The 16,673-nt window shown below is 37.4% G+C and overlaps 1 protein-coding gene across 3 annotated transcripts; it reads left to right on the top strand.

Annotated features, from left to right (window-relative positions):
* The first annotated feature begins 1,495 nt into the window (after positions 1–1,495).
* LOC122642791 (cycloartenol-C-24-methyltransferase-like) lies at positions 1,496–12,418 on the top strand. 3 transcript variants are annotated; one of them, XM_043836385.1, is made up of 13 exons: positions 1,496–1,711; positions 2,814–2,883; positions 5,819–5,892; positions 6,051–6,135; positions 6,653–6,708; positions 10,420–10,474; positions 10,663–10,734; positions 11,077–11,160; positions 11,273–11,389; positions 11,475–11,558; positions 11,655–11,780; positions 11,949–12,046; positions 12,266–12,418. In XM_043836385.1, exons 1-13 carry the CDS (start codon positions 1,629–1,631, stop codon positions 12,354–12,356), a joined length of 1,095 nt encoding a protein of 364 aa, XP_043692320.1. In that variant the 5' UTR covers positions 1,496–1,628; the 3' UTR covers positions 12,357–12,418. The 3 variants fall into 3 exon arrangements, with proteins under 3 accessions (XP_043692320.1, XP_043692322.1, XP_043692321.1); XM_043836386.1 differs by having other exon boundaries at positions 1,497–1,711; positions 10,663–10,710; XM_043836387.1 differs by lacking the exon at positions 10,663–10,734.
* Positions 12,419–16,673: the final 4,255 nt, after the last annotated feature.

Below are 16,673 nucleotides of genomic sequence, written 5' to 3'. Positions count from 1 at the left end.
TATGTGAAAATCTATCGCTTTTCTTTCGGATTTCATTTCCTAGTATTTTGATTGATTCCATCATGATCTGAGGAACAAGTTTAGGACTGAAGTAAACCAATGATTTATAATAATTAATTTGTGATCTCGAGAGGACACAAAATTTAGTGACAATAGAACGATAGTTTCTCAAAGTAGCCTTAAAAAAATATACACTATTATCAGTAAAGAAAATGCATGATACTAGTGGTCCAGGTCATGCATCTTAATGGATACAAGACGATGTGATAATACTGTTATATTTATCATATCAGTAAGGACCTAGAGCGACATAATGAATAAGGATTAAGATTAGACGAAATTTTACTGCTACCCTCTAGGCAGCCAAGGAAATGGGATCTTAAAGGATATTTTTAAAAGGGATGTTATTTTCTGGGTGGGACACAGGGGTCACGCCGCATGCGCCAACCAATGAGAGTACACGTTGTGGCACAAAAGAGGATGGAATTTTCATCATACATGGGGAGCATGGTGGTCATTCTGCCCCTGTTGTGATAGCAGAGGAAGTGAATTATTCCATTTTTTTGTTTACCAAAAAAAAAAATAAAAGAATTATTTCATTTATTAAAGGGAGAATGTTCTCTATGCGGGGGGCGCAGGCTACGTCCAGACACATGGGGTGGGTGCAATGACCCCACACGTTATGGCACAAAAGAGGATGGAATTTCCATCATACATGGGGAGCATGGTGGTCATTCCGACCTTGTTGTAACAGCAGAGGAAGTGAATTATACCATTCTTTTGTTTACCAAAAAAATAAAAATAATAGAATTATTTCATTTATTAAAGGGAGAATGTTCTCTATGTTGGGGGTGCAAGCTACGTCCAGACACATGGGGGTGGGTGCAATGACCACCTTGCCCTGAAGTGGCAGGCCCATGTGTCTGAGCATAGCCTATGCTGCGGCACAAAGAAAATGAACCCCTTTTTTAAAATACTAAAATTTAGGAAGATATTTATGAACAAGAGAAAATGAATTATTTCATTTCCTTGACTGCCAGCAGGGGTAGCAGGAGCATTCCTGCTACTCAGGTAACAGCAAATTTTTTTTAAAGTTTGGTCCCATTACCACCACAACGGCTGCCTCTTTCCTTCTCGTCATGGTTATCTTTCCTGCCTCTTTCAGACTTCAGAGTTCAGACCGAATTTGAAACAAAATCAATATATTCAATTCTGTTTGATTTTGTTGGGTTACAGTGGATAACACTTAAGAAAGTGATGACCAGGTCAGCAATAGAACACAAACGAATACTTATTAGTTCAAACTCTGTCAATGTGGTGGTTAGGTGTTTAGTAGCTACATACGTGTGTGCGACGTGACAAAGCACAACGAAGAATGGGAATTCTGGAAATCTCAAAGAGTCAAAGACCCCATCTTGTTGTCCCATGGTCCTTGCCAGGTGGACTTGTGTGGCCTTTTGACTTGGATCTTTGAAAGAGATCTCTCCTCACATTCACTGCGTCTTCTCCTCCGGAAGTGTCCAGAGTCAATACCTCCTCGCAAAATATTTCCTCTAGGTTTTCGAAGCTCCTTTTCTTGATTGAATCCTTCACTGTTTTCGTTTCTTTTTGCGTTTGAGGACTTCGAGATGTCTGAAGGTGCAATGTTGGATCCATCATCTGGTCTTAGCGTGAAAAATGGGAGAAATGAAGTTCTTTCACTTCTTGAACAGTATATGCATATTCTCTCTGCTTTTGCCTTTTCTATTCTTGGTTTTGGTCGTATGTGTACTATGTGGGTCTCTGATTCTATGAAATGCTGACCTTTATTCTTTAAAGAATAGGGAAATTGGCGTTGGAAGAGCTTTGAGACAGTAGAGTTGCTTTTATTCAATACGCACGGAACAATTGGCAATTTGATACATTTTAGACAGAAACCTTGCTTTTGTGCCATATGCATGGAAAAATTGCCAATTCGGTACTTTTAGACTGAAACCTTTCACTGGCCATCCTAGGTTGGGTCCTATAGGCTGTGAGGAGTAGTAGCCTGTTGGTATCCAAAGAGCTTCAAGAACAATAGCAAAGCAGATCATAATGTGTAAAACTCGTGGTTTAAAAAACTGGGAATTGGAATCGGTCATGACTGATCCCGATTCGTGCTGATTTGACGCGGCCGGCCGATTCATGCCAAGAAACTCCTAGAATCGCCGAATTTTCAGATCTGAGGGTTGATTCTAGGGTTCTTGGCACCGATCGGTAGGGATTGATTCAATCCCCGATTCTGTGTTTTGAGACGATGTTATAACTATGAGAGAACTTATGGTGGCTCATTCATTCTCCATCACTACGTGAAGAACACAATGTTGGTGTTATCTTCATCCTTACTATTAGTTGATAAAAAATAAAAACTTTGTTGTTCATTTGAAACAAAATAATAATAATAATAATACTGATAGATCGAAATGAAATACTGCTTTGTTTCTCCTATAAGATATATATTTAAAAATCTGACCAGAAATGTTTAAATCAGTGAAAACCTAACTAATGATTAAGTTGAAACCTTAGAATTTTTGTTTTTCTGCAATTGTTTATTGGCAAAGATTCCTATTTGGCACACTTACTTCTGTCATGTGAGAGGATGATCTGGTAATTTCAACCATTGGATGTTTGGGGAATGTTCTGGATTGGCCACGTGTCAAATTTCAGACCCAAATTCAACCATTTACAATGGCATTCTGGATTGTAGTTTTGACTGAGGTTGCCTACGTAGTAATATAGCATTTTTGAGGTTGTATTTGAGTTCTTTGTGATTTAGTTTTGGTGTCATCATCTAGGTATGAAAAGTATCTTCGCTGCTATATTGAAGGGAGTATGGAAGAGAGAAAAGCTAATTACATTGATATGGTAAGAGAATTTCTTCTTCTGACTGTTACATAGTCTTGACCTGCATACATATATAATTTTAAACTTTTGCCGTGGAGCATGGAGGAGAGATGCAGTCAGTATGATATTAATTATTTCATTTTCTACCCTATACACATCCATTTAACACTATCCTGAAAATTTGTTGTTTCAACCTTTTGGATGGAGCTGGCTTAGTTGATTCTAATTGATCTACAACTTTTGGCATCACTGGAGTACACTCTACTGATCTCAACGTGAAATTGTCAGGAAGAAAGAAAAAAACTTCATCATTAATGGAATAACAAAAAAAGATGAGGTGGTCTGTGTCTTTTTAGTTTCTTTATAAGCATGTTTAGTGTAGAATTTCTGGGAAGGTTAACTTTGATGGTGTATGATAGATCACAACCATAATCCATGTGTCATGATTTTGGAGTTAATAGGTTTAAGTTTGTGGAGTTGAGCTGAGTATTCGACAAGCTAGTTTGTGGGATATGTGACTCAGTAGAATGTCTTTCTGACTTTTTTTTTAACTTTTGTTTTTCTATTACTTTTGTCATTGTTCTGTCTCCAAGATTTTAGAGTCTCAAGCATGGCTATCAGGAAGTGCTAGGTTTTTTGGGCTCAATGTTTATGTTCCAGTTCTTAAAGAGTAAGTACTTTGTATAGAGAAACAAATCTTCATCTGAAATACTTGTCATTCTTTCTCGATTATGATTCTTCCACTTTATTAGATTAGTGAGTGTCAAAGAAATTGCCTTGAGGCTTAATGTTAGAGTCTCATAACTCAAAACATGAGGTAAACATGCATAGGTCAGTGTTCTAAAAGGCATAAAGGGCTTATGCCTTGAGGTAAGAAAGCACCTCAAAGCTTAGTCTCGGGGTTTCATGCCTCAAAAATTGGGAGCATTTCAAATTGATGTTTTCATCACAACATTAAGCTTGCTATATTATTGTCTTAAATAAATTATTTTGGTAGATTAAAAATTTTAAAAACTGCAACTCTTTTATTGGGAAAAAAATACACATAATGGGTGGGAGGAGGGAGAGAGAGAGCTTCGGCATATTGATGGATGTGAAGGTAAGAATGGGGTCAATTTACTTGAGTCACCCTTATTTTGGCTGTAAAATTTACCATCATGCTCCTAAACGTCTAAAATGGATGGGAATCCCCCTAATTTTTAAAAATTCACCCATTTTGTGAAACTGCCTCATTGCATTGAACAGGGTAGAAAAACTGGTAAGCACGGTATTACCATGTAATATCACCAACCTGGGTGACCCTTTGTTTAGCCTGAAAGAAATGTTTATACTTCAGGAAAATTTCCTTTACACAGCCCCATTTTGGTGGTCCACCACTGTGTGCCATGCAGAAAAATGATGTGGCAGTTTTGACTGTTGGATAGAGAGGAAATAGGTTGTAATAGCTGGGTGTCAAATTTCAGAACCTAATTCAATCAATTACCCTCCCTTTTATGTCTATGCATCCTTGTATTTTTCAGCTGCTGTCCTTGTATGTCTGTGCATCCTTGTATTTTTCAGCTGCTGTCTAGTCCCTAGATTTTTTAAAGCTTATTTGCCATTTGGCAACTCTGCTTGGGCAGAAACTTGAAATGTAGGCAGGGAACTTGGGGTATTGATGCAGGACATTTGGGGGCTGTTTGATGAGGGCATTTTCTCAACACAATCTGGTCAACGCCTCAAGGTATACCAAAGAAGGAGAAGACCACACCAGCAAGAATGACATATCAGCACTGCCACATCAGCACCTTGCCACATCAGCATCTTATGCCACATCAGCATCTTGACATGTCAGCATTTTGCCACATCAGTTCCTCCATGTCAGCACTTTATGTCACATCGGCATCATCAGCAGAATAACCTTTAATTCTATTTTATTTTTATTTAGACATGTGTTAAGTTTATTTTAAATTTTAATTTAAACTAGGTAATTTTTTCCTGTTGTTGGAAGTTACAAACCAGGTCAGTTGTAACTTCCCCCCCTTCCCCTCCACAAATTTGGGACTGCTGTCCAAATTTGACAGCAGCCTTGATTCCCTCCCCTACACATATAACCACCTCTTTCTTTTTGTTTAAATATGTAGACTGCCTGAATTGGGTAGAGGATGGAATAGTGAAAGAATTAATTGAAGCAAGTTTGCTGTGAGTGTGTACTCTCCTTCCCCCCCTGCAATCTTCTTCTTCTTCTTCTACTGCTTCTTCTCACGGTTTCTTCTCTTTTCCCCCTGCAACTCTGATTTTCTTCCTAGCTTCTCTTTCTCCTTTCCCCTCCCCCATTAGGTATTCCTGTCCATGAGGTTTGGCTCCATTTGATTCGGCCACATGGCCGATTTTTGGGGTTGATTTGGAAAGTTTCCAAAATGGACTTTTTAGGAAACTGTGCTCTTAAATTTTTTGCATGTATAGACATTTAAATCAAGCTGAGTTCTTTCTGACATCGTCTTTTTCATAGTGAAGAAAATTACACTATTTGACAGTTCTATGCATGAATTTGCAAACGCAATAATGAGTAAGGCTGCACCGAGACATCAGCTGGTGAAAACTGTTACTTTTTGTCCTTTGCTTTATAGTTATGATGTGTTGTATGATGCTATATCCTCGATCACATAATACATAAAACACTTGAGAATGGAATCATGGATATACCAATATTCTCCAAGCAGGGTCAAATCATTGGTATACTTCCTGGATTCCATTAGACTTGCAAAATTGTATGGAAGCCTCTATAAATCTATGAGAGTGCTTGTTTTAGATTTCTGCATTTCTAAATTTGTGTAGTAAACATTATGCACATTTTGGCGAGATCGATTGGTCTTCCATGATAATTTTTGTTGACTCATCAAGAGCTGTAGGGCCTGTTGCACAGGACCAATTTAATAATTATTTGAGCTATAGTATTCTCTTTAATGGACTTCAGGTCGACACATATTATAATCTTGTGAGCAGCTTCTATGAGTATGGCTGGGGAGAGTCTTTCCATTTTGCATCCAGGTTAGTATTAACTTTAATACATTCAATATAATTCTTTATTCTTATACACTTATGCAGAAGCAAATTAGTATGAATTGGATTTGCATTTTAGGTGCATTTCCTTTCATTTGTGAATATGTACATATCAAGGGCATAATATGTATACCAATTACCTGTAGATGGAAAGCCGAGTCACTTCAAGAAAGCAAAAAGCGGCATGAGCACTTTATAGCTTTACAATTAGGTCTGAAACATGGACAGAAGGTTTGTCTCAGTTTGTTATTCTTGAATCATTACATGAAAGATTTGATGATCATAAGCATTGTGCTGCTCATGGATGGGTTGAATTCAAGTATTAGAAATAATTGAAATCCGATGATTCAGTTCCCTCTGTTTGGGTACCAAATATTCAGAGCAGAAATGGAATTTCTCATTTCTGTTGTGGAAATTCTAGGTAGGGTACAAGCTCAGATGTAAATTCCTTTTTCCCCTCTTTTACTATTATCATTTTTTTTTTATCCTCTTAAAACATATATATTAGGAAATGGTTCAATTCCATCTTCATAGCAATTCAAACAGTGGAAGTGGAACTATGTGAATACAATGCCAGGGATTTCAAAGTTGCATCTAGAGAACATAAGTCTAACTTCACAGAACTTGGTCTTGCTCAATTTCGCAGGATCAAAGTTTGCCAAGTTCACTGCAATTTCAGCCATCCTAATGCTTCTCTTTTTGTTATCTGATACAAACAGTGACTCTGGGATTTGTGTTGTCATTGCAGGTTTTGGATGTGGGCTGTGGTATTGGTGGCCCACTAAGAGAAATTGCTAGATTCAGGTAACTTATACTATATTCATGAACTAAACATTCTACTTGTATAGAAGCATTCTTTGCTCTTGTCTTTATTTTGTTTTCTGGGATAAAGCAAGGAAAATTATTACTCCCAATCAAAGGGATGCAGAGATCCTTCCTATGCTTTACAAGGCCTCCAACCAAAAAAAAGTTGCAGTTGTTATCTGTTATGAAAGTGACTTGGCAGAAGAAAGGAAGGAGAAACAGAGAAGGGAGAGTAGGAGGATGTACTCTCCCTCACCTCTTTATCTTATTAGTTATAAAAGTAGAAGTACATAAGTCTGGGTTCGAAAACCCTGGCTTGGATCATTGATGCAGGAGAATCTTGGATTGGGCCGACCCAACTGGTACACTACCTTGGACCGACCCAAATCTAGTTGCGTATCCAGATGGAGATGAACCAGATTCAAATATGGTTTTATTCGGGTAGATATTTAGGATTTTATTGGGATAGTTGTTTCCATTTTTTTAAAAGTCTTTTATTTTTCCTATTTATATGGTTGTAATCAACGTATTTGACAGATTATGGAAGAATGAATTGAAAAGTGAGTTTGTGCGTATGCACCCCCCCTCTTCTTCTTCTTCTACGGTTTCGTCTCTTCCACCCTGCAATTCTAAAATCTATCTAGCTTTTATCTTCTCCTTCCCAGTCCCCTGTTATCTGGTATCAGAGCCCAAACCTGGGTGAAATCTCTCCCTCTATCTCTCGGATTCTTTACCCTCTCAGTCTCTCTTTTCCCCATTCTGTTCTTCTTCCTCCTTTTTCTTTCCTAATTTCTTTTCTCTGCAGTTGTGACCGAACAACACAAGCAGCAACCCCCACATTTCCTTTGATTCCCGGAAAACCCCTCCCCTGTGATTCCCACAAAAAATAAATAATAAAATCCTAAATATCTATCTGAATAAAACCATATTTGGATCTGATTCATCTCCATCTGGATATACAACTGGATTTGGGTTGGTCCAAGGTAGTGTACCAGTTGGGTCGGCCTAGTCCAAGATTCTCCTGCATCAATCGTTTATGGACCATCCCAATCAACAACATTCCAAGCTTTGAAGGGGAATGGCAGATTTGTAAATAAACGTAATATTATAGGGTTTCTTAGGTGGATAAAGAGGGAAGGGATCGAATAGGAATTACATATTAAAGGCTGGGGGTAGACTAAGCATTAATCTAAATTAAAAACGGGGACAGAATTTAAGATGAGAGGAAGGGGTATTCTCATAAAGGAACATAAATTTGGCCTTAAGAAGAATAGATCTTCTTTAACCTTACAACAGAGCAACAGAACCAATGGTAACATGTTGGGTTTCGATCATCAAATCTCATCCAATATCAATCCAAACAACACAAAATTTTAGGCCGAGATTATTAGCTCCTAGATATGCATCAGTACACCCCATGTGACCACAATACATGAAATTCCCTTCATACCCTTACAACAAGTAATCTAACACTCCCCCTCAAATGGGGGAGTAGATATCATACTTGCCCAGCCTGCTCAAGAGGGTGTTAAACATTGGGGAATTGATTCCTTAGGTTAATACATCAGCCAACTGATCCCCTGTCCTCACAAAGGTTGTACAGGTACATCCAAAGACATTTTCTCCTTTAAGAAATGACTATCAACCTCAATGTGTTTTGTATGATCATGTTGTACTAGATTGTGAGCTATGCTGAAGCTGCCTTGTTATCACGATATAGTTTCATTGAATTATCACTTTGCAAGCCCTATTCTGGAACTACTGTCTTTAAGTATAGAAGTTCACAGGCTCTATGTGCCATAGCTCTAAACTCTTCCTCTGCACTTAATCTAGCAACAACAAATTGTTTCTTGCTTCTCTAAGTAGCCAAAATTCCACCTACGAAGTTGCAATACATGTTGACCTCTATCAGTTACAGATCCAAAGCAATTAGCATCAGTGTAGACCTCAATTCTCAAATGGAGCTTCAAGCCATGTTATAACTTCAAATTTTCAACGAATTTTCTTACAATTTCAACAAGAAGAGAGAAAAAACCCCCAGATTTTGTATTTTTTGTCAAATCACTTACATCTCTTAGTGGAACTATAACACCCCAAGAAAACAACATAGTACCGGCCCGCCTAGGAGATCGGTGAGGTGTCCCCATCAAGAAATGGCTCAGTACCGGGGGTTTTGGGAGATCGGTGTGGGGGTGCAAACTTAATCCCACATCGGCTAGGGAGGGAGATCCTGAGCTATTGATAAAGAGTAGCCACCTTCTACTTGGTACAACGCGTTTTAAAGTCTTGAGGCCCATTGGGCCAAAACGGACAATATCATGCCAAGAGAGGGGTTGGGTCGTTGCAGTGGTATCAGAGCAAACTCCCGACTCTGGTGGTGAGGCCTGTAATGATCCAACCCCTCTCTTGGCATGAAATTGTCCCAACAATCTGCTAGTAGTCTTGATGCTCCATGAAACTCTATGTGGTACTAGGATGGGCAAAGAGGTCCAATATGGAATATTTAGTCATGTACCTTGTAACTTATACTTAAGTTTATGTATATTTTACATGTACCATGCCAATATTTAACATGTACCACAGTTGTCAAGGCGTAGCCTAGGTGTCCAGGCGCCTTGGTCAACTTGTTGGTGTCACCTTGCGTCTGGTCCCCTCCAATGCCTTGGGTCTTCTAGAGGCCGTGACAACTGACAACTAACAACTATGACATGTAGCTTGTAATGTTATTGATAATTGTTAAGTTTAAGGGTATTTTTGTCTTTCTAGTTTTTTCAGCTTTAATTCTCAACTTTACTGTAGAGTCGTGGGGGTTTAGGGGTATACTTAGTCTTTTGCATTATTTTATTTTGTGGTTCATTGTTATAAATATAAGGGAGCAGTCCTGCGGCTGGGTATTCTGTCCAAGCCGGCTGTTCTCTTCTCTTGGATAGTTTGCTTCTTCTCTTCTTCTCCTCTTTCTCTCTCTCTAATCTGATTGCAAGGTCTTGATATTGTAACAATAATTATGAAATGATTTCCAATATTATGTTTCTCCATTCCTAATGCATATTTTAGTTGTTGTGATTGAATTTCATGTATTCTAGTATTAAATTATGTGCAGAATAGGCTATATTAGGGAAAGTATACAACAGGGTACGGCATACTCTAGCAACCTGGGGTCCGAAGCCAAACTATGTGTTGTAAAAATTATGGTTTGCTATCTTCTTAATTAGTTATATACATCTTGCTGATTGCACATGATTTTCTATGGTTTTATGGTATTGTTATTATAGACTACTTCAAACTATCTTTTCGACTACTATGTATTTTAGTTTTTTAATATTTGTGGAAATTATTCTTTTAATTTAGACAACCTAATTCTGTGGAAAGTATCTGTTGTTTGAAGTCTCGTCAAAGCTATTGATTCCTCCCTCATAGAGATTCATTTGACAATTGCTGAAATAGCTATTCTTTCTTTCTTTAATCTCCCTATCCTTTACAAAGATTCTTTCTTCTGGCCCGAAAATCTGCTCCTTTTCTTGCCTTCCTCTATTCCCCTAACACCCTCTTTTTTCCCCTCTTTACCTCTATGCTTTTGATTATGTCAACTCAAAAACACATACTACAGTCATATTTTTTTACGGGATTCTGATGTGCAACTGGTCATGTAACTTCAGTGTTTAACGGAGAAAGGTCTGAGAATTATGACTTAGTGTGGTAATCTTGATGCAGCTTAACATCCATTACAGGGTTGAACATCAATGAGTTCCAGATTTCAAGAGGAACAGTATATCCTTACCTCTTTGCTGTGTAATATGAAGTCTTTTGTAACAGCTCTCACATACATGGTTTTTATATTTTGATCATATTGTGGGATTCTTATAGTTTGGTGCCATACAGTTATCTACATTTTCTTAATCATTGAAATGACTTGATCATCTTTCGTGCATCTATACTTGTGTTGGTGCTCCACAGGAGCTTAATCGCATTGCAGGCGTGGACAATACTTGCAACTTTGTTAAGGTCATATCTGTTCTTTTGTTTTATGCAACTCATTGCTGCAAAATCCACCGCTCTAGTTATTACATTTGCATATTTTTTGTGAATTATTTGCTTATGTACTTTTTTTTTCCAAATGTGTACAATGGAAACAGAAAAATCCACATTTTTTATTTGCTGTTGCCCTTTTTTGTGAAAGACCTTACTGCATCATCCATATTTTTCTGTATTTCTTCATTTTAATGTATGTATATTTTAAAATTATTAGTACTTTTTATATGTGCAAAGTCGTTATACTTGAATGTATCTGCTTCTTTTAATTATATCAACAACTAAACAACTGCATCCATTCTGATTTCTGGACCAATGATGGTCATTGTTTATATTCAGGCTGACTTCATGAAAATGCCATTTCCTGACAATACTTATGATGCAATATATGCAATCGAAGCTACTTGTCATGCACCAGATATGGTAAAGTCCTCCTGAAATAATCATTCTATTTGAAAGTAAACATCTTGGTTCAGTGGTATGCTTTTCCATCATTTGATTCGAACTTTGTTGTTTGATGTTCCTGGTGGATTAGCTTGGATGTTTCAAAGAGATTTACAGAGTGTTAAAGCCAGGTCAGTGTTTTGCTGCTTATGAGTTGTGCTTGACTGATTCTTTTGATCCCAACAACCAAGAACACCAGAGAATCAAGGTAATATACTGAAAGAAACATAGTTACGTGCATCTGTTGCCCATCCATTTTGCATTTTTGCACTAACATATTTTCATTGATGCAGGAAGGAATTGCAGTTGGTAATGGCCTTGCAGACATGTGGTCAACAAGACAATGCCTTGAAGCACTCAGACTTGCAGGATTTCAGGTGAGTACCATGGTTGATGTGCTTTCAGTCAGTGTTTCCATCTGAAGTTAAAGAGGGTAGTTGATCTGAGTGAGGTATGGCTTTTTGGCACTAAAGATTTTGTGGGAGAAAGATCTTGCTCTGGATTCACCTCTTCCTTGGTATTTGCCTTTGGATACGAGCCACCTTTCACTGAGTAGCGTCCGTTTAACAGCTCCGGCACGTTTCATTACAAATGTCATGGTAAGATTCTTTCTCCTCCTTGTGATGCAACAATCTTTGTAAAAGCTTCAACAAATGTGCTTGTGAATGGAGGATGTGTAAAGATGCAGATGTTCTCTACATATTCTTCCTTCACCATTGGATATGTGTGAGTTTTTTTTTTTTTTTTTAATACCCTCCCTTTTGCAGGTCAAGGCCTTAGAATTTGTGGGCCTTGCTCCTAAAGGAAGCCAACAAATTCAATTCCTATTGCAGAAAACTGGAGAATGGGTCCTTCAAGGTGGCAGGTGAGAGTTTTACCACACATAAATGTATGGCATTTCCGAGGCCCACATATTCAGATTTCTTCACTAAGAGTATGAAAAACAAAACAAGAAATGAATGTAAGTTGAAGAAACAGAAAAAGAGTGGCTTCTGATGAATTTAACTCAGTTTTCTTTTATTTTCTTTCTAATTAAGATGGCTAGCTTATGTTAGACATTCACATATGGAACTGGATCATATAGGAAAGAGATCTGCACACCTCTGTACTTCTTCTTGGCACAGAAACCTCATTCAGGCAGTCCAGAATCTCGCAGTGCAGCAGGAGCTATGTAAGTTGTGTACCATTCTTGTCCCTGTATCTGCATTGCTTCAAGTCCCGATAACCAGGAAAGCAATATCCCCAGACCCTGCTAAATGCGGGAGCCTTGTGCACTGGGTACAACCTTTTTGCTCTTTAATTTTTCTGTAATTCAGCAAACAACCATGAGATCTAGGTCAACAGGAGTGAAGAACTAGTAAACCTTTGGGTTTGAGGTGTAAGCTTACTATTGTATCAAGTAATATTTCTGTAGCATTATAGCTGTCTTCATAGTTTCAAATTGTGCTTCCCAAATGTTTTCATTATCAGCCCATCACTAATGAGGTACATCCAACTATCCAAGATACTAATTTAAAGACAGTAATTTTTATTTTATTTTTTTCCAATTACTTTGCGACTGAAGGGTTTTGTTTTGGGGGTTTAAGATGATTGAGAGTTCCTTAAGTAGGTGATGCCTCAGTGTGTAGGGAAGGGAGGATTTGCATGGACGCTGAAAATGGTAATCGGGGGGTAATGGCGTTATTGCATCATATGAATGACCAAGAGGTAGAAGGGCACGATGATCTTCATGGAAGAGCTCTGTATTCATTTTAGGTACTGTTAACCCCAGTGGTAAGGACCTTGGATTGTTTTCGGTAACTCTTGAGATTGAAACCCTAATTTCACCACGGTTCAAGGTATTGGTATTGGATCGGTCGTATCAGTCGATATATATCAATATTGCCGGTACTCAATACTGATACCAAAATGAGTTTATCAGTATAGGGAAGGTAAAACTGTCCAAAAAAATTATAGTATCGGTATTTTGAGGGGCAAAGCAGTTGGAACCAATATGACCGATCCATATCGAATATCAATATCGGTGTATTGATACCGATACCTAGGACCTTGTCTTTCACCCCTTTTTTAATCCTCTAACTCTAACAATACACCTTTCAAAAAGAAGGCTGCTTGGTTGTGCCTTCTATGCCCAGACACATGGGTAGCGAAATGACTACCCCACTCCTCATATTGGATGTTTGGGTGCGTGCTCCCATTGATTCTCATGCTGGCACAAGGGCTACATGACCAAGTAGTACTTTCTCTCTAGAAAAAATTTAAAAACAAATTAACTAATTATGATTTTAACACTTAAAATTAAATTAATAAATATCAGGGAAAAGAATACTTCTTGGTCATGCAGCTCCTGCTTCCAAATGCAGAAACGAGCGAAATTAGTGTCTAGTCTCTTTTAAAATAAAAAATTTCATCTATATTGATGTCCCGATGTGCTCTCTCATTGGCCCTGCAGCATCAAACAGTGATCTTTTCTTTTGCACCTAAACAATGATCCAAAGTAATGTAATGGCACAGTGGCGTTGACTTGGAAAGTTAAGCTAAATGATGTATCTCCTTACTTTTGATTTTTTATTATAGACTTTATTCCAAGTTCTAAGAAACATGATCATTGCATTCTATGGTGGGTCACTTGACATCCTAATAGATATTGGTAAATTTGGGACCACCTAGTTAAAGAGTGGTATATTGAGATAGAGTTTGTTTTTTGCAGTGATTGATACTGGTCTCTTAATTATGACCCAGTTTCTCTTCACCCACAGTGAAGAGAGCAGCCCACGGGTTTTGGTGATTGGATGGGGTTCTGGGAATAGTGGAAGGGTATTTGGGATTTCATACATAGAGATACAATAAAGGGCAAAAGAAATAATGATAGTACGCAAGCATTTGATTCGTAATCCTGTCTCTCCATTCGATTGAATTAGTACGCAAGCATTTGATTCGTAATCCTGTCTCTCTCTCTCTCTCTCTCTCTCTCTTCAAAGTCCCCCTATTTTACGATTCGTAATCCTGTCTCTCCATTCGATTGAATTAGTACGCAAGCATTTGAGGGAACCCTCTTCCATCGCTTTATATCTACTGGTTATTTTTTAAGTTTCCAAATATGATGAGGATTCTTATTTATTGGTTCTTACGAAATGTATACAAGAATCGCAAGACTTAATTTTTATGCATGGCCTTGTATGTACATGTTCGTGTCTTTCAACCATTGGATAGGGATGGAGGTAGAAGTGTAAAAACACATCCCTCTTTTTTTCTCATCCAACGATTGGACACACGATCGCGTATGTACATGGTCGTGCATAAACCTTTTTGCCATAATCAAATATGTCATTACAATTTCTTTGGTTCATTATGAATGGAGCAGAACTCAAAATTGCCCTCTTTAAATTCCAAGATGTCAGGTTCATTCCATTTACTCATATTACCATTGTTGATACTGATGCTTTTTGTGTTCTCCAATCAATAAAACAACACAGACAATGAATGTATTCATGAATTTCTTCAAATCATTAAGCAAAATGATTTAGTTGTTTTTACATCGAAAATAAAACTATTTCAAAAAAAAAAAAAATACGATTGTTAAGTTTTAATTTTTATCAAAGAACAATGGGCCAAGTTTTCCTCTACCGATCCCATTCACCGAGGGGCGAGAGAGGGCGGGAATGGGTATCAAGAGGGTATTTTGGAACATACCAAAACCCAAGGAGGGATTTGTGAGCCTTAGGATGGTGGGTGAACCGTCCTCTATGGGTAGAGGAAAACTTTATCCAAGAAGAATTATATGCATAGATAGATCAATAAATTTTGCTTACAAATTTTCAAAGGAAATCAAAAACAAAAATCAATTGCAACACTTCTTAGGAAGTGTTTAAACTATGTTGCTAATCTCTACATCTCAAATATAATGGAATTGTCATTTCTCGGTTCTCATGTAATGTAAAAATAATCTTGATGATGACAACTCCTCTGTAGCACTCTTGAATGTTGTCTTCAATGTCAAGTTATAATCATTTTGACGAGGTTAATAAGTAATAACAATCCACAATATCCAGTTTGCTACATATTTACAAAGAGAATTAAAGAATTGGCCCAAATTTTAGATCCAACCTTAGATGAGAGAGAGAGAGAGAGAGACCAAGCTGAATTCAGATTGTCTTAGTCATGAGAGAAGGCAATAGGCATTGTGAATGTTTACTAAAAAGAAGGGGAAAAGAAAAAGAAAACTAGACACCTAAGTTAAATTTCAAGTTTGGATGGTGAATTCTAAATTTCTAACACACTAAGCTTACTAATTATATGGTGTTAAATATTTTTCGTGTGAAAATTGCCATCCATATTGAGTATTGTCATGATTGGTACAACCCACCATGTTGGTATATGAAGTCATCTAAAGTCCCAGAGTTAACCAATGTGAAATTATTCCCAACAAATAAATATGGTGAAAATTAAAGTCAGTGGTGAAAAGTTTCTCATCTATCTATTGTCTTTTTCAATTTGGTACTTAGAAATTTTCAACCTTGGTCGTGAGAGAGAGAGAGAGAGATTATCTTATTAAAAAAAAGGTTTTCTTCCCCATCACTATGTCTGGTGAAGTATAATGTTTCACTATTTACCACATGAGAGTACATGAGTTAGTCCATATGATAGAGGACTAGGCAAGCATCTAATTGGTACAATTTTCAGTTTAAAACGAGTAGAGGAAGTAGCTAAAATTACAACGAAAGAATCCATTTGTATTTTATATCCATCTCCACTTAATGTATTTTGGTAATTTTAATAAAACTTTGAATCAAAGTTTGAACAACTTTCCTTGCTTACTTTGAACTAAAATTTTGCCATTGAAATATATGTGGGGTCATCTATCAACATACATGGCTTAACCTATCTATTACCAACTGACAAATAGTTAAGTGTTATACTTTACTAGGCATAGTGACACTGCCATTGAAATATATGTGGGGTCATCTATCAACATACATGGCTTAACCTATCTATTACCAACTGACAAATAGTTAAGTGTTATACTTCACTAGGCATAGTGACACCTAGAAGGACCCCAAAAAAATTGAGAAAGTTACGTCGAAACTGAAGTCAAGTTAGCAATTACTTTTTTGACCGAACAAGTCAACAATGAAAGTTCCTCGTTTATCCATTGTCTTTTCTAGTTTGGTAATTTGAAATTTCCTTTCTCTACCTCTTGTGCAGGGCTTACGCATTTATACTACAAAAAAAATTTGTCATCCCTACATGAATGGTACAACTCATCATATTGATATATGAAGGCCTCTAAACTTGTAGAGTTAGCCGATGTGGGATTATTCCAAAGAAATATTAGTTTATATCTTTCTCATGTGGGCATTTTGAAATTTTCAATCATGGATGAGACTTGAGAGGGATCTTTATCATCTCAGCTTTCCTGTTTGGTACAGTTCGTCCGATTCCTCTCATAGTGGGCGAAAATGACGACCTTACCTCTGTCTGAACACACTGCC

The sequence above is a fragment of the Telopea speciosissima genome, chromosome 10 (assembly GCF_018873765.1).
Source record: "Telopea speciosissima isolate NSW1024214 ecotype Mountain lineage chromosome 10, Tspe_v1, whole genome shotgun sequence".
Lineage (NCBI taxonomy): Eukaryota > Viridiplantae > Streptophyta > Magnoliopsida > Proteales > Proteaceae > Telopea > Telopea speciosissima.
This window is presented reverse-complemented; position numbering and strand designations above follow the sequence as displayed.

What these genes read in the sequence shown, in the direction of transcription:
- LOC122642791 (XM_043836385.1), top strand. Translation starts at nt 1,629, where the DNA reads ATGTCTGAAGGTGCAATGTTGGATCCATCATCTGGTCTTAGCGTGAAA. An exon ending in AGAGAAATTGCTAGATTCAG is followed by an intron (nt 6,709 to 10,419) that starts GTAACTTATACT and finishes ATCTTGATGCAG; the next exon opens with CTTAACATCCATTACAGGGT. An exon ending in TCAGACTTGCAGGATTTCAG is followed by an intron (nt 11,559 to 11,654) that starts GTGAGTACCATG and finishes TTGGCACTAAAG; the next exon opens with ATTTTGTGGGAGAAAGATCT.